Source organism: Podarcis bocagei (genome assembly GCF_964188305.1).
Source record: "Podarcis bocagei genome assembly, chromosome: 10".
NCBI lineage: Eukaryota > Metazoa > Chordata > Lepidosauria > Squamata > Lacertidae > Podarcis > Podarcis bocagei.
In genome coordinates this window covers 63,472,567-63,497,873 of record NC_138135.1, presented here as the reverse complement: position 1 = coordinate 63,497,873, position 25,307 = coordinate 63,472,567, and the positions used below count along the sequence as shown (strand labels likewise).

Here is a 25,307-nt window from a genome sequence, read left to right as displayed (position 1 = left end):
CTTGTATGCCAGTAGCATGCACTTCATATCACAAACTCCCACATGGTTCTGCCATGGGGTTAATTAACCTGGAAGTTTGAAGCAGAGGAGACTAACTTAGAGTCATCTTCACCACCCCTTACTTATTTAAAAATAAGCCTCCAGCCATGCAAAAGCTTTCGTTCAGAAAATGCTAAGCCTACTTCAGAAGTATAACAGTTACGCCAGTGTGTTCAATGATAGGCCCAGGTGAGGGCCTATAATTTAATTTCAGAAGAAAAAAACACCTCACTTTCAATTTCAACTTCTCAATTTCAGAACAAAAAGAACAGTCACAGGTGGCGATGTTCCCCCAAATAATACCTTGCAAAAGATTTCAAGTTCAATCAGCTGTTTGTGTTCTCACCTCATAAGAGGTATGAGAAGTCCAGTAGCTCAAAATAAGCAATTAAAAGCAATAATAAAAGGAAAAGGAAGGCCACAAATTTGGAAATCCATGTATCGAGCTTGATCTCTTTTCAGCTCATCAGCATCTTTTATTTGTATCGGTGCCTTTGCATAGTTTAAGTCACGGTCAAGGTGGCTGACAACATCGAATTATTTAACGTAAGTCGCTCTTCCAGTTGCAGAAATATAACAAAATGTAAACCGTTATAAACCATCAGCTACCGGTAATTAAAACACCTCAATAAATAGGGAATAAAATTCCCCATGTAGCAATAAAATTCCAAAACTAACAATAAAATCCCAAAATATACTCCCAATAGCAGCAAGAACAATGCATCGCTGAGTTGCATCCAATCTCAGCCCAAACTGGAGTAGACAATGAAGACAATGGATGTAAAAGGCAAAAGAGTTATACCAATCTGAAGAGATGCCAGAGTATATGGAATTGTAATTGTTAATCCTTATAGTGATTTGGAAAACGTTCCCCCCCCCCCTGCTTTTTCACGTTCTCACTTTTTATTCTAAGTTATTTATTTTCAGCGTGTGGTTTTTTAAAAAGAAACCCTAATAATAATAATAATAATAATAATAATAATAATAATGGCGATGGACGTGACTAACTTAAGTTCATTAATGGCTCCTGTTGGAATTGAAGGAAAAACCACAGCCAATTTGAGCTACACGGAACAATGGTCCGATTTAGACCATTCCTATGTGCTGTGGTTCTGAAGAAAAGCTATGACAGACCAACACAATTTAATTTTGCTATTTAGGGGTGTTACAGCAGCAGAAAGCGTTTTAGAGAAATCTTCAACGTTATGAGGAGATTTCCTGTTAAAACACTGAAGATCTCTGCTTTTATCTCAGTTTATTTTGACCTCTCATAGCTTCCAGCTTGGGAGCACGGAGGGCTAAGCAAAAAAGAGTGCTGTGTTTTTTGTTCTTTTCTTTTTCTCTGTCTTTAAAATTTGTATGTTTAGCGTGTCAATAAAGTTCTGACACCCTGGTAGGAAATAATCACTACCAGGAATCTCAACTGACTTGAAGGTGTATATCGTGAGAAAGGAAATGGAAAATCTACCTCATCCATAGTCAATGTGTGTTTGGTAGAAATGGAAGGCAACTTTTTGCCACAACACCCTGAATATAATAAATTCCAGCATGTCTCTCGGTAGCAGACAAAAACTTTGTACCCTTAAAACATCAGAAACCTAAAAGCAAAATTGAAATTCAGCATGGTTCTCTTCCCTCCACCATCCAAAGATTCCCAAGTGCTGTTTTTCAGCTGTTTTTCAACTGTATTAAGGAATGTTTAGAGTTAAAATACTAGAATAAGACTATCACCAGATAAATGCTAGATATTCACCAGCTGTGGCTTGGCAACCACCATTTTCATGCAAATTATATACAAGCTATACAGACAAAATATGCAAATTAGCTTCCTCCCTGCTGCTCATTATATGTTTACACTGTGGTAATTTGTGATGAAGAGTTTTCCCCAGTTCTGGTACAAATGCTTTGAAGAAATCATTCAGCATACATGATATTCTGAAAAGAAATAACATGCATAATACAATATATCCCTGTAGCATGGAATACTTACTTTCCCTCTGTTACACACCAGCCGCAATACGGATCCCGGGCTTGAATGCACAGGTCACAGGTTGAGTAACTCGTACATTCTTGGACAGGCAAGCGAAACACCTAATAAGAGTAGATACATCTAATAATAAATGACGGGAAAGTGCTTTGGTTATGAATAGATTATATAACTCTAATACGCTTTTCATATTTTTGTACCCCTAGCCAATTCACAATTTGTCCTGAGCTCACAGGAATTTGCTTGCATCATCAATATTTGCAGTAAACTTAAGGTCATGTTTGGGGACAAACCACTTGAGGCCACTGAGAACCTCTCCTAAAAAAAATATAGCATTAAAAACCCAAAACAAATAAATTAAAAGCAGCTGTGTCTGCACTCTGTAAGAGTGATGCTGAGGTAGTGTACTTTAATCCTTTTCCCTCTGCTGTTTTCCGGATACAAACCCCCAACTCCAAAGCTAAAATTTGCCAAACTAAGCACACACGCACACCCACACACCTAAATGCACACTACTTATTATTACCAGTGTTCGAAGCTCCCATTGTTCTAGGTGCATTTTGCAACAGGGAATTTCATTAGCGCGAGCAGTTTCTGAGCTCTGGGCGCACTACTGCACCTAAGATTTCAGATTAAAGCTGCGAGTGGAAGGAAAGGAGGACCTTTTTCTGCCTCCCCACTTCCAGCTGCTCTCTGAAGGCTGGAGAAGAGACCCTCTTAAGAATATTAGCGGGTTGGCCAGTGGTGGGACGACGACTAGACCATGTGAAAAGTGAACATAATATTTTAGCTGCAGTTCATTCATTCATTAGCTGCAGTTCATTCACAGCTTTGTATTCTTGTTATAAAAAAGAGTGCCTAGACATTTCATTGTTGCACCTATAACCTAGGTTTAAGGTGTGGGTTAAACCACAGAGCCTAGGACTTGCCGATCAGAAGGTCGGCGGTTTGAATCCCCGCGACGAAGTGAGCTCCCGTTGCTCGGTCCCTGCTCCTGCCAACCTAGCAGTTCAAAAGCACATCAAAGTGCAAATAGATAAATAGGTACCACTCTGGCGGGAAGGTAAAGGGCATTTCCGTGTGCTGCTCTGGTTCGTCAGAAGCGGCTTAGTCATGCTGGCCACTTGACCCAGAAGCTGTCTGTGGACAAACGCCGGCTCCCTCGGCCAATAAAGCGAGATGAGCGCCGCAACCCCAACACGACTGGGCCTAATGGTCAGGGGTCCCTTTACCCTTTATTCTTGTTATAAAAAAAGGGTGCCTAGACATTCCATTGTTGCACCTATAACCTAGGTTTAAGGTGCCATTTAGCTCCTAGCTTTCATATCTCAGTTTCTAACACTGATTATTACTCTGGTTTCAGTCACGGTGTTCCGTTGCGCCAGAAGCGGTTTAGTCATGCTGGCCACATGACCCAGAAAAGCTGTCTGTGAACAAACGCCGGCTCCCTCGGCCTGAAAGCGAGATGAGCGCCACAACCCCATAGTCGCCTTTGACTAGACGTAACTGTGCAGGGATCCTTTACCTTTTTACTTTTTTTCATCACCAAAAAAGTCTCAAAAGTTACTATGATGCCATGTTTGCGTATTCCTCAAGGAATAGTATTTCTAAGTATACCAATATCTAAAAGCACAGAAATATTTTTAATAGGACATTCAAAGCACGTTATATATGATCAGATTCGGATCTACCTGTTGGTATTGGATGTGGTCCGTGATGCTAAACACCTGGAAGTTTCAGAGCAATTTTATCCCCAAGGGATTGGGTTTAGAATTTCATTTGTTTTGCTTCATTGGGGATACATTCACAAGCAATTTAATATCAAGGAGATGGCTTTCTGTTACCAAGGTGGTCAGTTCACATGTCTCAAAGCCTTTTGGCTCCTTTAGGTTCACTCTACAGGTGACGGTGCAATGAGTGTGGGATTTTTCCAAGTGTACAGATGAAGGAAACTTAGCATTGGTTGCCTGCTGTTATTGAACGCCTCATAGGATTGAGAGGTGCAAGAACTCTGGGTTTATGCCAGTGCCTAATTTAAGATAGAAGCCAGTTGCCAACTGCTAACACAAGCAAATGTCTCTATTCAGTCATTAATTAGCCCTGACGAGATAGATGCTTCCTTTTCTTGTAATTGGCATTGTTCCAACGATAACTTAAAAAAAGCAACAACAAAACTGGAGTAGTACCACTAGCAGGCCAAAGAGAGAGAGAGAGGATGGAGGTAAATTCAGGTGCCTCAAAACAGTGTTTAGACTCTAATGGGATTTTGGTGAAATTTTCTCTCTCAAGGGCAGTATGAGAGCTCAAAAACATAAAAAAGAGAAGGATAACTAGTAGAAATGAAAATGGAACCAACTCCAAACTCCCCCACCCCACAAGTGAATTTGGAATTGTTTCATTTTCAGGGGTTTGTTTCTAACTTGGTTTTGTTCAAACAAACAAGTTGTAGCAGTATTGCTTTGAATGTTTGTAATATACTTACACAAAGAAACTTAATGTATCTCACTCAGTATTGATTCTGTACCAGTCATTCTTTCTGTTCTATGTGGCATTTGCAACTTTACAGTATCCTTGTGAAAATATTTTCTCTGAAACACATTGAGCACTAAATAAACCTTGTTTTGTAGCACCTGAAGTTTCTTTCCTCTTTCTGTTTGGACTGTTCTCTCTCTTATCATATCAAAAGATTGAGCTCATCTATCTCTGCTCTTCATGAGGGACATTCCTGTTATACCTATGTTCCAGATACAGTATGGCTTTTATTGGGTCACAATTCTTACGTATATTCCCAAACGCCACTTGTATTGTCATTTATCATCCAAAAAATCTGCTTTGGCCTGTGGCATCAGTCTCACTCTAGCAATCCCTTCTAGTGAACATAAGTCACCTTTTGTCTTCCTTCGCCTTCCTCTTTCCCCTAGAGGGATGCTTATTCCAACCATTGCCTGTCTTTAGTCTTCCTCAATCTGGTTGTTCCACAGTTGTTGGTTTGATCCCTGTGGGACAACCATGACAAAAGATTGCTACAACACCAGAGAGCTCCTTTCCTTTACTATCACTTCCCCTTGCCTTTTCTTTTGGGCAGCAAGGAGCCTTTGACTACTTTTGAACCATTTGGGGGATGTTATAAATAACTTGGGTTGTCTTCCTTGGAGAGCCAGTGTGGTGTAGTGATTAAGAGCGGTAGTCTCGTAATCTGGGGAACCGGGTTCGCTTTCCCGCTCCTCCACATGCAGCTGCTGGGTGACCTTGGGCCAGTCACACTTCTTTGAAGTCTCTCAGCCCCACTCACCTCACAGAGTGTTTGTTGTGGGGGAGGAAGGGAAAGGAGAATGTTAGCTGCTTTGAGACTCCTTAGGGTAGGGATAAAGCGGGATATCAAATCCAAACTCTTCTTCTTCTACTACTATACAAGACAGGGCTCTAAAGTGATCTATGGAGGCTTGCTTACCTCCCTCCCTCCATCATGACTACAATGATCCACAATCTACCTCTCAATATTTGAAGCACACAGCCACAAGACTCATATCTAGCTCATGTTTCCAGCATGTCCACACAGCTTCAGGTCATGGTGAAACTCAGGGAACTTGTTCCTTCTCCTCTCTTTTGTCCCAGTGGAGCAGGTAATTATTCATAAAATCACAGAATTGTAGAGTTGGAATGGATCCTAAGGGCCATTTAGTCCAACCCCATGAAACGCAGGAATCTCAACAAACTCATACACGACAGATGACCATCCATCTTCTGCTTAAAATCCTCAAATGAAGGAGACTCCACCACCTTCTGAGGGAGTCTGTTCCACTGTCAAAAAGCTCTTGTCAGAAAGTTCTTCCTGATGTCTCCTTGGAATCTGCTTTCTTGTAACTTGAATCCATTGATTTGGGTTCTAGCTTCTGGAGCAGGAGAAAGTAAGCTTGCCCCATCCTCCACGTGACAGCCCTTTAGATATTTGAAGATGGCTTTCATATCTCTTAAGTCTTCTCTTTTCACACTAAACATGCCCAGCTCCTTCAACCGTTCCTGATAAGGTTTGGTTTTCAGACCCTTTATCATCCTAATCACCCTCCTCTGCACACGTTTCAGCTTGTCAATATCCTTCTTTAAAGTGTGGTGCCCAGAACTGGACACAGGACTCCAGGAGTGCTCTGACCAAAGCAGAATAGAGGAGGACTATTACTTCCCTTGATCGGGACAGTATACTTCTGTTGATGCAGCCTAGAATAGCATTCCCTTTTTTTGCTGCTGCATCACACTGTTTACTCAAGTCAAGCTTGTGGTCCACAAAGACCCTTATATCTCTTTAACATGTACTACTGGTAAGCCAGGAGTCCCACATCTTATATTCATGCAACTGGTTTTTCCTGCCTAAGTGTAGAACCTTACACTGAAATTCATTCTGCTAGTTTGGGCCCAGTTCTCCAATCTGTTAAGGTCATATTGAATCCCAATTCTGCCTTCTGTCTTAACTCCGGGTTCCTGCATGCAGAAATGTTATTATCTTTGAACCCAAATCTGGGTTCATTGGTTCCCCCAAGTAGTTAAGGTTAAAGGGACACTGCAATTTCCCGTAATATACAATAAATTCTGGATAAAAGGGATTCCAAATATCACACCTCATGGATTACAAGGGTCAGTGAAACATGTGAACAGGCCCAGATGTAGGCTGGCAAAACACTCATAGTCATGTGAAAAAATCACTCAATAACCCTAGCACTAAATTGTAAGTCATTAGAGAACTACAAATTAAATTTAAATCTACTCTTCTTGCTTTTTAAAAAAATATTGAAGAGAATCTTTTCGCAGTGTTGATTATACTAATCATGCCTATTGCCCAAACAAGCACCTGTAAACGATTCTTAATGATGCTTTGAATTTGCTGAGCAGAAGATGGAGGAACAGACCCTGAGCTACAAAGCTAGCAGGAATAATGACTACTTTGTGCTGTACTATTTTTGAAAGGGAATACTACTAAGCCTCAGAGCTTCTGCATCTGCTTATGTGCCACATAAAACAAAAGAGACTATGCAGGGGAGGAATTTCCCAACCTCTACACAATACTATTGTTGTCTGGTGTATTTGGGGCTGTCTTTAAAGCACCCTGGAAACCTTTAGTTGGTCTATAACTGGGATGCAAGATTATTAACAGGCACTGGGTGGTTTGATCATATTACAGTGGTGCCTCGCAAGACGAAATTAATCCGTTCCGCGAGTCTCTTCATCTAGCGGTTTTTTCGTCTTGCGAAGCAACCCTATTAGCAGCTTAGCGGATTAGCGCTATTAGCGGTTTAGCAGCTATTAAAGGCTTAGCGGCTTAGCGGCTAAAAGGCTATTAGCGGCTTAGAAAAAGGGGGGGAAGCGAAAAAAATCGCAAGACTCGCAAGACTTTTTCGTTTTGCGAAGCAAGCCCATAGGGAAATTCGTCTTGCGAAGTGCATCGAAAAACGGAAAACCCTTTTGTCTAGCGGGTTTTTCGTCTTGCGAGGCATTCGTCTTGCGGGGCACCACTGTACAACAATGCTTCTGTCAGTTGTACTGGCTCCCAGATCATTTCAGGGACAAATTAAAATGGTTGTTTTTAAGCTTTAAAGCTCTAAATTGTTTGGGACAAGGTTACCTGAAAGACTACCTTCTGTCATTTGTTCCTATTTAAACCCCAGTCCCCAGTGCCTCTACTGAATTAACTGAGGCAGGCCACCACCAGTGTCTTTTCAGTGGTGGCACCTCTGTTATAGAACAGCCTTCTCAACGAGGTTTGCCTGGCACCCTCTTTGTGATCTTTTTGGTGTCAGGCCTTTGTTCACCCAGGCCTTTTAAATAAGCTGAGGTAAATGTCATCTTCTGCTGTTTGTTTTTTAAAAAAACCTCTCTTAATTTTGCAATACCTACTTGCTTTCCATTTCCCTATTTGTCCCTGAAAAAGCTGCATCAAATCCTCTTCATGTACACATTACTTGCTGGGTGTGTGTGTGTGTGTGTGTGTGTGTATATATATATATATATATATATATATATATATGCTTTCGTAGATTTTCACGGGTACAGGAATGCAGGTTTTGGTGTCTTCGGGTGTCTTCCCGTGTAAGAGTTGGACTCCAACTCTTACACGGGAAGACACCCGAAGACACCAAAACCTGCATATATATATATATATATATATATATATATATATATATATATATATATATATATATGTAGGTTTTGGTGTCTTCGGGTGTCTTCCCGTGTAAGAGTTGGGGTGTCTAGGCGACGTTTCGACGAGGTCTCACTCGTCATCTTCAGGCTGGTGCTTTCGGCTTCTTGTTACTAGAACAGAGCAGGATCTCAGTGTTTGAGTTCCTATAAATACTGTTGAGGGGGTGTGGTGTATAGCCTCCAACGTTCTGGGCAGAGAGGAAGTTCCTAGGTTAATGTGCCTTTTCTTCTTTTGTTCATTAATTACTTGAGGGATATCTTGAGTGATTACTTGAGTGATTACTTGAGTGATATTTTCTGCACAGGGCACAAAACCACAGCTCGCCCCTATACACGAAGCCAAGCCAGAGCACAACTAAGTGCAGTACAGCCATCTTCTCAGAAAAACTCTTTACAAGGTCAAGAGGTCAAGACACGAAAGCTTTAGCAACTAATCCACACCTAATGACCCTCCTAAGTGGTACTCAGAATATCACTCAAGTAATCACTCAAGATATCCCTCAAGTAATTAATGAACAAAAGAAGAAAAGGCACATTAACCTAGGAACTTCCTATCTGCCCAGAACGTTGGAGGCTATACACCACACCCCCTCAACAGTATTTATAGGAACTCAAACACTGAGATCCTGCTCTGTTCTAGTAACAAGAAGCCGAAAGCACCAGCCTGAAGATGACGAGTGAGACCTCGTCGAAACGTCGCCTAGACACCCCAACTCTTACACGGGAAGACACCCGAAGACACCAAAACCTACATTCCTGTACCCGTGAAAATCTACGAAAGCAAATATCTCACCTCTACGGGGAGGAAACCTTCCAGCTGACAAGAACCTACGAGAAACTAGAAATCCGAAGAGCCACCATCTTATGTGATCTCTTGTTCCTACGCAACTGCCGAGACAACAACTTAATTCCCACATGCTTCCAACTTAAATTCCACTCTAAAACCCCAGCTACCGAAAGGATCCTGAAACGAACTGAACTATCCCTAATCAGAAACAAACTACATAAGAAAAGATACCTACTAAACCAAACCAACAAAGATCTGCTCACTCTTCACCTCAAACTCTGTAACAAAATCCACCCTGCACTCTGGGACAAATGCAAACAACTAGCCGTTTGGAGAGCTGAAACAGAGTCCTCACATAAGACAGACATACACACCAACAAACTCCACAAACTAGAGAAACGCCAGAAGCCCAGCCACCCTCCACAACAACCCATGAAACAAACAGTACATAACATATCAGACAGGATCCTCACCTCAACTGAAACCAAAGTACTCTCCAAAGGTTTCAACTTTGCAGTCGCCCCGAGACGCATCCCCACGGAAAACATCATATGCGGAGTCGAAGCTAGCCTAACCAAAATCAACCCAGATGAAGCCAATAAAATCAGACTTGAAGTCACCAACATCCTCTGCTCCAGCAAACCACCCAGAAGCAATTTACACAAAGAAGAACAGAAAGCACTCACCAACCTGAGGAAAGACAACAACATAATCATTCTCCCAGCAGACAAAGGTAATGCCACTGTTGTGATGAACACATCGGACTACCAAGCAAAACTATCAAATCTACTCCAAGACCCTACCTACCAACCTATAAAAACAGATCCCACCACCTATCTGGAAAAAACCACCAAATCCAAAATAAAAGCCTCTCCTATCAGTGAAGAAATCCAGCTAAGAATCATCCCCAGAGAAAAATCATCCAGATGCCCCAAACTCTACGGTCTCCCCAAGATACACAAAGAAGGAACACCACTCAGACCAATAGTCAGCTCCATAGGCTCACCTCTACAAAATCTCGCTAAATTTCTCGCTAAGCAACTTCAGCCCTATGCAGAATCTATCGCTTCACACGTTACAAACTCCTTCCAGTTCATAGAAACAATAAAGAAGCAAAACCTACATCCCGATGACCTACTTGTGAGCTTCGATGTTGTATCTCTCTTCACACAAGTGCCCATTAATGAAGCCTTGACAGCCATTCAAAACAAATACAATCCCCCCGAATACATCCTGGACCTGACCAACCACTGCCTAACCAACACGTACTTCATCCACAATGGACAAAGATACAAACAGATAGAAGGAGCACCTATGGGATCACCCCTCTCACCGGTCATCGCAAATCTGTACATGGAACACTTTGAAACCAATGCTTTAGACAAGTCAGAACACAAACCCAAACTTTGGCTCAGATATGTTGACGACACCTTTGTAATTTGGCCACACGGGAAGGAAAAACTAGATAGCTTCCTCACACATCTCAACAGCCTACACCCCAAAATACAATTCACTATGGAAATAGAAGCCAACAACCAACTTCCCTTCCTTGACGTCCTAATCTACAAAAAACCTGATGGCTCCCTAGGACACACTATCTACCGGAAAAAAACACACACCAACCGCTACTTACATGCACAATCACACCACCACCCTGCACAAATAAACTCCGTAGCCAAGACTCTCATCTCCAGAACCAAACGCCTGGCTGACAAAGACCACTTGACAACTGAGTTACAGAATCTCTCAAATGTGTTAATCGCCAACGGATACCAGCAAAACAGGGTTACGAAGCTAATCCAAAAAGAAACACCCCCCCAAAAACCAAGACACAGAAGAAAACAATGGCATGGCCCTCCTTCCTTATATCAAGGGCACTACAGATAAAATTAGCAAAATCCTCCATAAACACAATATCAAAACAGCCTTTTGCACCAACCAAAAAATAGCCAATATCCTCAGAAACCCAAAAGATAAAATCCAGTTAGAAAACCAAGGGGTCTATGAAATACCCTGCAAAGTCTGCCCAGCCACGTACATTGGACAAACAAACAGACGAATAAATGCACGTATCGCAGAACACAAGAATGCCGTCAAAAAAGAAGAAAAAACTTCCTCTCTTTACCAACACATGAAAGAAACAGGACACGAAATTAATTTTGCAGATTCCAAATTGCTCTTTAACATGGAACATCACCACAAGAGAATAATCATGGAAGCCATCGAGATAGAGAAACACCCTCACAACATGAACAAGCGTGACGACACGTCCCGCCTGCCAGACATCTGGAAATTAGCCCTCCCCACAAAAACCGACACCAGAACCAGAGGCACACAGAACGCCATCTCCAATCAACCACACCAGACCCAAACCCAGACCCTCTCCACAGATAAATTACAGACACCATCCAGTAGCCAAACCATAGTGGCACCTCCGGATGCTGCACCCCCCTGCAATCCCTACACAGATCTGGCTGGCACAGGGCACAAAACCACAGCTCGCCCCTATACACGAAGCCAAGCCAGAGCACAACTAAGTGCAGTACAGCCATCTTCTCAGAAAAACTCTTCACAAGGTCAAGAGGTCAAGACACGAAAGCTTTAGCAACTAATCCACACCCAATGACCCTCCTAAGTGGTACTCAGAATATCACTCAAGTAATCACTCAAGATATCCCTCAAGTAATTAATGAACAAAAGAAGAAAAGGCACATTAACCTAGGAACTTCCTATCTGCCCAGAACGTTGGAGGCTATACACCACACCCCCTCAACAGTATTTATAGGAACTCAAACACTGAGATCCTGCTCTGTTCTAGTAACAAGAAGCCGAAAGCACCAGCCTGAAGATGACGAGTGAGACCTCGTCGAAACGTCGCCTAGACACCCCAACTCTTACACGGGAAGACACCCGAAGACACCAAAACCTACATATATATATATATATATATATATAAAACACTGTAGAGTTCTTGGTGCCATAACTCTGGTCCCAGGCAGCACACGACAACCAACTTTCAAATCACCAGAATTACCAATGATAGGCCATGTGGTCCAATAGTTTGCATGCTGGACTTGGGCTAAGGCCAAGCCGAACTACACATTACACCAGGACATCTCCTGGGTTTTTTTGCTTTGGGCCAAGTGCATAATTAGCTGCTGCTTTACGCCCAGAGTTCCTTCACATCTCTATCTAATGAGGACGAGCCATTTGCTTTCCATGAAGGAAGCTATGCTAAAGGTTGCTTTCTCTGTGCACTTGCAATGGGTCTGCACAGTTGCCTGCGGAATGAAAATAAAGAGATCGCATTGTCTTGGGGCATGTGCAGAGTGCCAGCTCTGGGAACACTGGTTAACTTCTGATTTTGTATGTGTGTGTGTGTGGCAAAAATATGCCTCAAGGGACTATTCTTGCGTATTTCTTGTGATTTCCGTTTAGCAACACAGTTGTAAGTCCAGCTCACCCTGTAGATATGCCATGAGAAAAATGTTCAAATTGAACTTGATATTTAAAGTTTCATTGCTCTTTCCAAGCATTTTGTACCTCTTTTGCAGTCATCACATACAAGTTCTCTTGGAGAGCATCTAGGGCGAGATCTTTCTGGATAGGCTTGTTTTTTTCAACAAGGACTCCAGCATATTCCTTTTCAGGATTCGACAGAAACACCTGGAATACAGATTCACTACATTATCTTTCAGTAGATAAAAAGTATTTAAGTTGAAGCACATCTGGACATTTTCATTTTAAAACAAAACCACTCTAAGAAATAATTGTTGAGCTGCAAGAAAGTAGAACTGCTCTTCCAAAGCATCATTGCCTTTTCAAAATCTCGCTCTATTCTGGTGAAATAATCAGTTTCTATCTGGGCAATGCTCTTTGCTATTTTTTTCATGTGTTGTGATTGAGATCATAGAATCATACAACTGTACAGCTGGAAGGGCCCACAAGAGTCAAACAAGTTTCAAAATTACACTCAATATATTAATTCATAATTTCTGATCCTTATTCTGTATTAGGGATATCTATTAAGGTTTTATACTCAAGAGACCTTGCTGTTAGCCTGGCCATATTCTAACCCCTCTTACTTTTTCATTTGCTAATGAAATTAACTCGCTTTGCCATTGGGTCTGAGCGTTCTGCTCATGAGCTCCTTTTCTTGCAAGTGCTCCAATATGCCCCTTGACTTCCTTGCTCCTGGCAGGCTAGTAGCGTTTGCTGTTCTATCAAGCTCTGGTATGCGCAAATCATTTGCCTGCAAGTCGTAATTGGAAACATTATTCAAAGTGGGTTCCCAGTTTTAGTCCGTAGGCCAAATGTAGTTTGCACAAACCATAGCTTTCCCATTTCAAACACAGCAGCGAACTGGTCATACAAGGAGACAAAGAAGAGCAGCAATATAGCTCATCGTCAATGGCTATAGTTATCTGTTGGGAATGGGACCAAAAAGATACATTAGTATGAGGGAGAACTCTATCAGGCTTTGATTAAATAAATACTTTGGTTGCCCTAACTCTACTAAATAACAACTGCAACAAATGGGAGGCGTTCCAGGTTTCTGCCAGACTAATGGGTTTATGTTTATTTGAATTTTAATGCATACACAGGTACAGCTTTGAGAAGGACATACAGTGGTACCTCGGTTTAAGAACAGTCCTGCTTACGAACGATTCAGTTTATGAACCCCGCAAAACCGGAAGTAGTGTTCCAGTTTGTGAACTTTACCTCGGTCTACAAACAGAAACCAAACGGTGGAAGGGCACCGGAGGCGGGAGGCCTCATTAGGGAAAGCACACCTCGGTTTAAGAACGGATTCGGTTTAAGAACGGACTTCAGGAACAGATTAAGTTCGTAAACCGAGGTACCACTGTATTTGAACATGGTTTTATTGATTTTGGGCTGAAATATGTTCACATATTTTTGATTTCATGGTGTTCAGGAATGGTTATTTTTTATGATTACTTTTAATTCTGGGGTTCAATACGTCACTATTGCCACAATACATATAAACTATAAATTGTTTGAGTATGCTTATCGAATTTACTTCATGAAATGTTTTATTGAAATTTTGTTCCATTTAAAAGTCAAGCAACATACCAGATCAACCTTATATCTATGGCAGATTCATTCTTTCTTATACAGTGGACGCTCAGGTTGCAAACGTGATTCATGAGGGAGGCACATTCGCAACCCGCAGCCCCACGTCTGCACACGTGCGGGTTGCGATTCGGCACTTCTGTGCATGCACGGTCGCTGAAACCCAGAAGTAACCTGTTCTGGTACTTCCGGGTTTTGGCACATCCATAACCTGAAAAAATGCAACCTGAAGCGTCTGTAACCCAAGGTATGACTGTATTGCAAAAATAGGCCATGCTTCTTTTTTAAACAATAACAAGAAGAAGAAGAAGAAAGCATTTAAGACATTGAGGTTACCTTCAGGATTCTGCCGTCCGATGTCCCAACAAATGCTACTGTATGCGTGTTCTCTACGGCAAAGGTCACTGCAGTCAAGTCTATGCCCTTCTTCTTCAATAAAGGTTCTGTAGTAATTCCCTCTCTGCTTCCCAGAGGGTATGGTAAATGTTCAGAACCACATGGAAAGGCTTGGCTTGAATTCTAAGAAATGAAGCAAGAAACAGAAACACAACAGTCAGACGGGTGATAAACTCTGAACTTTGAAACCAGGGATGAAATCCAATCCACCCCCCTCTTTTATGCCAAACTATGTGTAGAGGGGGTTTGACTGGATGGAGACACCTCTCTGCTCAGCTTATATCACTGCTGGTGCAGATCTCCCCCATCCTTGCTAGTTGAAGGTCCCACAGGTGGGGGATGAGACCTCAGGTGGCTTATGATCCATCCCTGACCGAAGGTGGTTGCAGAAATATCTCAGGTATCCCCTGGACAAAGATACTGAAGGCTGGATATATGGTACGGGTGGCACCCAAGTTCAGCCCAAACTGATGCATGTTGTGATGTGGAAACTCCTCTCTGTGTAGCTTAAGCAGGGCATCCATATGAAGATGTTTGCATGTGAGGGTCCTTAGTTAGTAGGAAAGCCCTTCCTTGAAGAGGCTGTATCAAGGGATCATGGCCTATGCTTGGATTGGGAGGCACTGCAGTTGGTCCTAGGGACAGGAAGGCACAGAAAACCGCCCCATTGGAAATCCTTTTTTATTTTCTCTATGGAAGATTCCCCTCTCCACCACCACCACACAGAGTTTTTTAAACTGAAAAATGGGATATTTGGAGGATACTTTAAAAAGTCTCCTGTGTAATATTTCCCCCTTTTAGAATGAAGGAAATAATTTTAGAGCTTTTTATTTTTTAAAAGAAATACAAGATAGAAAATATTACAATCTGGCCACACTCAAATCTAAGGTGAATTTCTGGATGTAAAGGACACTAATGTACATGATAGGAAGCGTTTTATTTTATTTTTTTAAAGAGTCGTCCATAATTTTGCTGAGTTTCAGATACAAGCTATAAAAGCTAGTATAGTGGTACCTTGGTTTACAAACTTAATCCATTCCGGAAGTCCGTTCTTAAACCAAAACCATTCTTAAACCGAAGTGCGCTTTCCCTAATGAGGCCTCCCACCGCCGGTGCCCTTCCACCGTTCAGATTCCGTTCTTAGACCGAGGTAAAGTTCTCAAACCAAGACACTATTTCCTGTTTTGTGGAGTTGGTAAACCACATCGTTCTTAAAACGGACTGTTCTTAAACCGAGGTACCACTGTAATGATGTTGTGGAGAATGCGGCAAGATTTTTGAGTGACGCTAGGAAATTACGTCACCATAGGTCCTGAGAGCCATCTTCTATCTCATGATGCCTGGGCAGTTTTATCCTAAAGTATCTCCTACTATGTTTCATTAACTGTGCTGTGTTCTGATCCATGTATACGAAGCACTTTTTAATGCCAATAAAGGAGATTGATTGATTGATAAAGAAGTTATAGATATAAGCTTGTCATAATTACACTGACACTTAATTTTGTTCTCCCTGCATTATTGTCTCTAAGAATGAGAAAAACTAATATCTCAATTTTAGCTTTTTCAAAAGGATTAGAAGACAAACTGATAACAAATGCCACCTTAAAGATAGAAAACCAACTCTGTGCCCCCAAATTGCATCAATGAAGGCCTGTTCAGTGGGGTCCATAGTACAAAATTACGGTGCTGGTTTCTGGTATGAATGATAGTGATGAGGGGGAAGGGGGCAATGGGCCTCATCCAGTTCAAATGGAGCAATTTAAAACTGGATTTATCTCAGTGTAGGTCATACAAAGCAAATCTGTCTCACTGAGACAATGGCACTTTTCGACTGGATTAAGCCCACTTAAAACACCTGAATGGTCAAATTTACACTTTGTTTCCAAAAGCGAACATTAGGTGCATAACTATTTTTGTCAGTTGAATATTAACCTGACTAAGTACAACTTCTCCTGCCAACCTAGCAATTCGAAAGCACGCAGTGCAAGTAGATAAATAGGTACTGCTCCAGCAGGAAGGTAAACGGTGTTTCCGTGTGCTGCTCTGGTTCACCAGAAGCAGCTTAGTCATGCTGGCCACGTGACCTGGAAGCTGTCTGTGGACAAACGCCGGCTCCCTCAGCCAGTAAAGCGAGATGAGCACCGCAACCCCAGAGTCGTCTGCGACTGGACCTAACGGTCAGGGGTCCCTTTACTTTTAAGTACAACTTAGTATAAAACAGTGATATAACATTGCCAGGGAAGAAGAAAAAAGATTTCACATGTTATGCAAAAAAATATCTGGAGCCAAAAAGACCTGTGCTGAAACTTTTTAGATTCCAGCTCCCAGGCCTCACACTTTTGCTTCACAGATTTAAAATGTGTTTCTAAAACAGGGTTTTCAACCTTTCTGTCCCTTCCTTTTCAAATAAATAAATAAATAAATAAATTTTAAAGCTTTCATATTACCGGGTGAGACTGAGAAGTGCATGGAGCAGTTTCTGTTCGGAAAGGTTTGTAAAACACGTTCCGTTTATCCTTCATATAGCATTGCTCCCGTTTTTCCTCCATTTTTTGGTTGATCTTCTCCAAGGAAAACACACACATGGCAGATTCCACAGAGTTATTGTCTTTGTTGATCCTCCTGAAAAGTGCAATTAGCATTTTGTCCTCCGACGAGGCACCATCCTCTTGCTCCGATGGCGCTGGATCCTGCCCAGGCACAGAGGCATAGACAGCATTACACTGGTTGTAAGGACCACTGGCATCTTGACATTCCAAGTCCATTTCAAAGTAGGAATGGTACTGTTCATCTTCCTTGCAGAGCCGCCCAATTACTGTCCGGTTTTTAAGGGGCTGCTTTTCATACTGATTGAAAATAAAATACACATATTTGCTGTCTTCAAAGATGTACAGAAACTGCTGCGTGCTTGACGAAGGGTACGTCGATTTGATCACAGCAGGCTCTGCATACAGTTCAAAAATGTCTTTCCCATCCCCGTCGAAAAGTTGCCGAGTGCTGATTATGATCCCATTGTCACTTGGTCCATTTCCCTTTCCCACAAACATCATTCGGCCTTTTTTCAAAGAGGTGATCAGCCCCACTGTGGCTACCTCCTCGTCGTTGCTTGCAACAAACGATTTCTCCCCGCTGCCGTTCTCATAGTAAACAATCTTTGAAATGTTCTCGAGCTCTCTTATGCAACAGATGCCCTTAAACAGGCTCCCGCAAACCACAATTTGTCCCTCTTGTGTGTCCAGCAAAAATATCTTATTGTAATTGTCAGTATCTTTTGCTTCAGTACACTGGTTTGCATCAATGGGAGGTGTGCACATTTTGTTATCAAGTTGTGGCCCGGTGGATACCTCACCCACGGACGGATAGGGTTTCAAGTCTCCCGTAAGCTGATGAAGGGCATTAACTGCTCCTAAATAGACTGTCCCCGTTTTGTGGTTCACCGTCAGGTGGTTCAGTTCTGTGTTGGTCAGAAACGAATCCCATTTCTTAGGCCTCAATGCACAGGTCAAACAAGAGAAGCTCAGAATGCTCAGGGTCCAAATCCAAACAGCCATTTCTGTGAGATACCTGAGAAAGAAACATATGAAATATATTACTTCTAGCTGAAAATAAGATTTGTTCCCGTATAATCTTGCTAAGGAATTAAGATATTTGGCAAAAAAAAATCACAATTAACGGAGAAGGTTTAGTTGGCTTTGTTATTAATAAGAGGAACTAAACAGAGCTGCCCTCTATTGCTGCTACTTTTTGTGGTAGCAGTAATAATAATAATAATAATAATTTTTTATTTATACCCCGCCCTCCCCAGCCAAGGCCGGGCTCAGAGCGGCTTACAAGCAATAATAAAAACAAGATGAGTGATTACAACTTAAAAACAAAAATAAAATACAACATTAAAATAATGGAACATTAAAATATTAAAATGGAGCCTCATTGCAGGAGAAGGAAAAGAAAAAAGAAAAAGGGGGCGGAGGGAATCAAATTGGCTCCAATCCAAAGGCCAGGCGGAACAACTCTGTCTTACAGGCCCTGCGGAAAGAGATCAGATCCTGCAGGGCCCTGGTCTCATGAGACAGAGCGTTCCACCAAGTTGGGGCCAGTGCTGAAAAGGCCCTGGCTCTGGTTGAAGCCAATCTAACTTCCTTAGGGCCTGGGACCACTAGGGTGTTGTTATTTATGGACCTTGAGGCTCTCCGTGGGGCATACCAGGCGAGGCGGTCCCGTAGGTACGAGGGTCCTAGGCCGTGAAGGGCTTTAAAGGTCAAAAGCAGCACCTTAAATCTGACCCTGTACTCCACCGGGAGCCAGTGCAGCTTGAAAAGCACTGGATGAATATGCTCCCATGGCAGAGACGCTGTGAGGAGCCTCGCTGCAGCATTCTGTACCCGCTGGAGTTTCTGGGACAGCTTCAAGGGCAGCCCCGCGTAGAGCGAGTTACAGTAGTCAAGCCTGGAGATGACTGTCGCATGGATCACTGTGGCCAGGTCGGGGCGGGAAAGGTAAGGGACCAACTGCTTGATGCGGCGAAGGTGGAAAAATGTCGCCTTGGCTGTTGCTGTGACTTGCGCCTCCATGGAAAGGGAGGCGTCAAGGATTACACCCAAACTCTTAACGGAAGGCAATGGCACTAATTGGGCCCCCGCAAGAGAAGGGAGTTGGTCCCTCATCCCCATGCTATCCCGACCTAGCCATAGGACCTCTGTCTTCGAAGGATTTAGTTTCAATCGGCTCCCACGAAACCATCCAGCCACAGCTTCCAAGCATCTGGTCAGTGTGTTAGGGGCCGATTTGGTGTGGCCATCCATCAGTAGATAGAGCTGAGTGTCATCAGCATATTGATGACAGCCCAGCCCAAAGCTCCGGATAATCTGGGCAAGGGGGCGCATAACCAGTAGAGGTTCTAGCAATAAATTTGAAATTGCAAAGCGGTATTGAGGGTATCATGGTTGAAGGAACGAAGCACAAATCGAATCTTTTTGCAGATGATGTGCTTTGAATACTTCAGAAGGCAAGCATTAAAATAAGAGTTTAAATCCCTTCTCAAAAATAACAGGCTTAAAAATAAATTATAATAAATACGTTATACTGCCCATCAGTGTCCCTCACCAGGAGCATGCTTGGTTATATAATAATTAAGGCTTCAACTTATCATATGGTGGGTTTAAATTCTTGCGTCTAATTGCTACTGCCAAAATTAATCAGCAGTGCCGAAGAAAGTGCGGCTGGTTATTGCGTGGAAATGGTACTGGTAGGAATGGCGAGGGGGTTTGGCATCGCACTGACATTTTCAACAGCAGCTATGTTTCTTATAATCCGCAGTTCTGCAATTTATTTATTTTGCTTGTCCCCCTCCCCACAAAGTGTATAACCTCCTCCCCCACCTTCCCCTTCTACACCAGGAGTTGTTCGAAGTGGCTTACAAATAGCAACAAAAACCAACAAACAAAAACCCACAAACAAAAACCCAATGATTAAAGCACAAATTACTGAACTAAAACCGCAACCCACATCCCTTGCCCCTGCAAACCACAATTCACAGTCATTTTTTCTGCACTCCCTGGTGGGCAGGAAACATTGCAACAAAACACCACCACCACAAACTGGCTTATAAGTATAAAACCAAATTTACTAGCATAGCAGCTAGAATAGAGATAGACTTGTAACCATTCAAACAACAAACATACTAAGGTGCCATGTGCAAGACAAAGCCTGGAGATACTGTAAACATGGAGTGGATAAATGTACAACTCTATCTTAACAAGTTACATGTGCAGTAAATGTTATACAGACTGGATAAATGAACCGTTCAACAAGTAGTGTAAGTCCAATCACAGAATGGCAACCCCGTGCTGCCACAACGGCAAGAGTAGCACACTGGAGAATATGAAGAAGTTTTTCAAAGCTTTTTCAAAGATTGAACTGGATGAGATGTTCTTCAATGGGTCTTGAGTTGGAAACACAAAGCCATATGCATGGATCAGATCAATCACGGGAAGGCAAATCAAAGCCACCACCCTGGTGAGAATAACGCAAGTGAGCAAAAGGAGACCTGTTCTCTGGATATATTACAGGTTTCGCTACACACTTCATCAGTCCGAAAAGCCAGTAATACAAAATGGTTTGCTCAGGATAAAGAAAGTATTCACAGGCACAGCAGGAAACATTGACATTGCAATGGCCTGGTTCACACAACATACTAAACCAAACTTTGGCTTTGCACAAGGGTACATACGGGCTCTTGGGAGAGGAACTTGCTCTTCCCCGCCACACAAAGCTAAGCCAACTGGGGTTTGCGGTTAAACTCTCTCCTCATTAACCCTAAACGGTAACCAAGAACAAAGGTTACAGCTCGTGGTTAGTGAGGCCATCTCTTAACCTCGGTTTAGCACCCAGTGCAGCACAGTGCAGTAGCAAAAAGGACTGGGGAGAAGCAAAGCACATGCTAAGCTCCTCTCCAGGAGCCCAGGAATCAACATTTGCCCTTAATGTGTTGCCCGAATAAGGCCAACATGTATGCCATGCTTTGACTTTAACTCAGAGAGCAGCAAATGACTTATGTTTCTAAAAACCAGTTGTGTTGCTCAAATGACAGCTAGCATTGCTTATGAGAAGACGTGGCTCTCTTGTTTACTACCACCTTAGCAGTGTGTTTACAAAATACAAAATTCACCATGACATCACATAGCATGTCCATGACTACAGCCTGCACCAAAAAAAATCACGCATCCACTGTTTCGTGGGGCTGCAATGGCGCAAAAACGTGGTTACAAAGCATGGATTCACATGGATCCTCAGGATTTTTGCATTGGGTCACTTCACCATCAGATCACATAGCATGTCCATGGCTACAGCCTGCACCAAAAAAATCATGCATCCACTGTTGCGTGGGGCCGCAACGGTGTAAAAACGTGGTTACAAAGCATGGATCCACATGGATCCTCAGGATTTTTGCATTGGGCTACCCCAAACTCACCGTCAAATCACATGTCTGTGGCCACAGCATGAACCACAAAAATCATACATCCACTGTTTCATTCGGAATATTTTTCTTGTTTTCCTCCTCTAAAAACTAGGTGCGTCTTATTGTCAGGTGTGTCTTATGGAGCGAAAAATATGGTAGTTTAAAGGCAAGCCAGCTTTCTCAGCTTAACTTCCAGCTGTAATCTACAGATAATCACACTGGCCTATCTTAAACGTATGTTTCAAGAACTAACAAGAGATGGTACACAGAATGATCTGATCATTCATGAAAAAGTACTACCCAGTAATGCTATTTTCTCAGTGCTGATTCAGTTCAAGTCCAGACATGGGAGAGTGTTGGAGCCCACACCTGGTCGGCACATCTAACACAGTGATCAGGGGCAGCCAAACTAACTCAAGCTATGTGGCCTTCCTCAAACTTGGCATACTTGGTTGCAACGAACCAATGCAAGAACCCATTGGGTAACCACTTAAGTAGTTTGCTAGACAGCCTTCTTCTCTCTGCAGTAGTATACAGGCAGCCAACACAGAATGTTCATTGAGCTACTGGTTGGCTGCCCGGTGTGGATTATGTACGACAGCACTAGTGTCTCTGTTCGTTTATTAACGCAAGCATTTCTCAACCATGTCCTCTGCTTCCAAAAGGCACTGAAGTAGTATGTAATGTAAGACTTGTGGATGCCAAAAATCTTGGTTAAAATTAGCTTCATACACAAACATACACTCATGCATTAGCAAACCCGGTCTTCTTTTTCAATTAGTTGAAAAAAATAAATTTAAAAAATCGGATTTTTTTTAAAATTTAAATTGGATTTTTAAAAATTTAAATTGGATTTTTTTATTTAAATTGGATTTTTAAAATAAAATGCTTTTGGAGGAAAAATCTTTCTAAAGATAGTTTTCTATTTAAGTTACATTATATTCCAAAGGCTATTCATCAGGAAATAAGGATTTGTTTTAAGTTTTTCATGTGTGCTAAAACTCAGAACTCTGTTTGTTTGTTTTTTAAATTATCTAACCACATCAGTTAACAAACATGGATACACATGCTATAATGTTATTGATTTAGTTAAACAAATTGTTTAAATTATTATTAAGGAAATGATTATTTTTCTCCTTCCAATAAAGTACAACAGAAAAGTTGTCCAAATATAAAGAGTTAACTTATTAAATCTCACAATAATTTCATAATTATCTGTCTATGCATTTCTAATAGTATAATCAAATCAGTAATTTTTGATATAACTGTAAAAACTACTCTGAAAATTTATTATTCCAAAAATGAAACCTTCATCTGGTTGTAAATATTAAGATTATACCAGCAAGAATGAGTCTTTCTGTAAAAAAAAAAAAAAAATCAAGTCTTACTGACTAGTGATTTAAATCAAGTCTTACTGACTAGTGATTTAAATCGTGATTTGATTTATATCAAATTCACCCTGCAGACCGTGTACTCCAAATCCCAGTTTTCTTCTTCTTTTGAGCAGCCTGCTTCTGCTGCTCTGATGCCTTTCTGCATCAACAATTGCTTGAGACCCAGCTGGTTTTTTACTAAGCTCTAATATACAATCAATAAAGCCCGATTAATGAACTCGCAAGCAACATCATACAGTGGGAGTACATGCACCTTCAGGAGCAACCAACACTCCACCAGCTATTCCAGAACACTAACTCAATATGCATGCAAGTCTGGCAGGTGGTATGCTAGCAGCTGTGCCTGTGCCCATATTTAAAGCAGAAGAAACAAAGCAGGGAGAGTTCGAGGTGTGGGGAAGTCCAGGCTGGATGGAAATTAGAATAAGTTAGAGAAACCTGCAATTGGATTTCATGAACTTGACTGGATGTGGGGATTCCTGAGCAAACATTCTGTGATGAACCACAGAAATGCCCTTTCGCAAAAGATCCCCCATACAAAAATATGACAGAAATGATCAACTGCATTTTTAGGCAAAATCTGCAATCAGGCGAGCTTGCAGAAATCTAGCACCCCTTTCACAGATATTCCCCCTCCCCCAAATGCATAGTCAGTTCTAATGTAATGATTTGCATGTGTAACTGCTTGGCAGACACTGTTCTGAATGATCTTCGGTAAAACGTTACGCTCGGACCAGCTCCGTGATGACTGAATTTCAAGAAAATTTAAACAGTGGTAAAGCGAAAGGTTTCCCCTGACCCTTAGGTCCAGTCGTGACCGACTCTGGGGTTGCGGCGCTCATCTCGCTTTATTGGCCAAGGGAGCCGGCGTACAGATTCCAGGTCATGTGGCCAGCATGACTAAGCCGCTTCTGGTGAACCAGAGCAGTGCACGGAAACGCCGTTTACCTACCCGCCAGAGTGGTACCTATTTATCTACTTGCACTTTGACATGCTTTCGAACTGCTAGGTTGGCAGGAGCAGGGACCGAGCAACGGGAGCTCACCCCGTCGCAGAGATCCGAACCGCCAACCTTCTGATCGGCAAGCCCAAGGCTCTGTGGTTTAACCCACAGCACCACCTGTGTCCCTACAGTGGTACCTCGGGTTAAGTACTTAATTCGTTCTAGAGGTCCGTTCTTAACCTAAAACTGTTCTTAATCTGAAGCACCACTTTAGCTAATGGGGCCTCCCTCTGCCGCCACACCGCCGGAGCACGATTTCTGTTCTCATCCTGAAGCAAAGTTCTTAACCCGAGGTACTATTTCTGGGTTAGCAGAGTCTGTAACCTGAAGCGTATGTAACCTGAGGTACCACTGTATTAGCTTTGAGGATTTCTCTGGTGTTTCAAGTGTTTCCACCCACCCACCTTTACCTTCCATAATACTATTGATGTTTTCTCTCCTCCATCACTTTAAATGATTTTACTCCATCCTGAGGAGGAGGAGTTGTTTATCTGGCGACCTAGAATATGCAGGGAAGGGCTCTTCCTCTCTCTATGTTAGTAACCTCAGTGGCTTCCAAACCACAGATATCCCACCCCTTGCAAATAATGACAGGCCTGCAAAGCACAAAACTATTATTCAGAGGAAGGGAAATCGGGGGAAAGACTATGTGATCCAGCAGTCTCAATTCCAATCATTAATCACCCAAGCCTTCACAGCTGACATGCTGAGGAGAGGATTTGGAAAGCTCAAAGGAAGCTCGAGCCAGAACCAAAAGCTCTAGACCGGCAAAGAGAAATGTCAGGCCTCAGAGACAGCAATTTCAGACAAGGAAACCTAACCTAGAAAGAGCAGGGACTAACACAAGGGTGGGTGTAAACAGCACAGGGCACCAAAGGAAAAAACATCTTGTGGGGAGGGGGAGAGAATCTGGTTTTCTGTGCCAAAACAGAAGTCTTAAGTTGGCAGAAAAGTGAACTGCTTGCCGGAGCTGCCTGACTCATCAGTTCCACTGGCTAATGAGACCAAAAAAAGTCAATATCCAATCTGCAAGAAAGTTTCAGGCAGGAGAGGAAAGAGTCATATGCCTGTGCCCATATTGACATTTCTAACCACCCACTAATTCTGCTCCTTCCTGGCAGCGATCACTGTATTTTTATGACTAGATACATAAACGGGGGTAAATGATAGTGCACATAACTTCCCTTGGGGTCTTAAACCCGGCAGCTGGAGGATAAAAAACTATGAAGGCTTTAAGTTAAGGACAGCACCTAGTAAAGCATGCAGAGATGACACACAACTGCAGCACACTTTATTATACGTTAACTTCGACAAAGGTCTGCCCAGGATACAGGAGACTTCTGAGCAACTTTGACAGCGGTCTCATCTCATCAAGCATTTGTTTACCGTAAACATTTGTCAGTCGCATTTCTTAAGGTACAGGGAACATAAAAGCAAAAATACAACAAAATAAAAAA

General features: G+C 42.3%; 1 protein-coding gene across 3 annotated transcripts in view; it reads right to left on the bottom strand.

Moving 5' to 3' along the window:
• PLXNB2 (plexin B2) overlaps positions 1–25,307 on the bottom strand; it is a 339,781-nt gene that overhangs the window by 83,402 nt on the left and 231,072 nt on the right. For all 3 annotated transcript variants that reach the window (XM_081211372.1, XM_081211370.1, XM_081211371.1), the window contains exons 4-7: positions 16,943–18,059; positions 14,436–14,618; positions 12,549–12,671; positions 2,030–2,130 (exon numbers count right to left, since the gene is read on the bottom strand). In XM_081211372.1, the coding sequence (XP_081067498.1) occupies positions 2,030–2,130; positions 12,549–12,671; positions 14,436–14,618; positions 16,943–18,046 (1,511 nt within the window). In that variant the 5' untranslated portion in view covers positions 18,047–18,059. The remainder of the gene's footprint in view (positions 1–2,029; positions 2,131–12,548; positions 12,672–14,435; positions 14,619–16,942; positions 18,060–25,307) is intronic.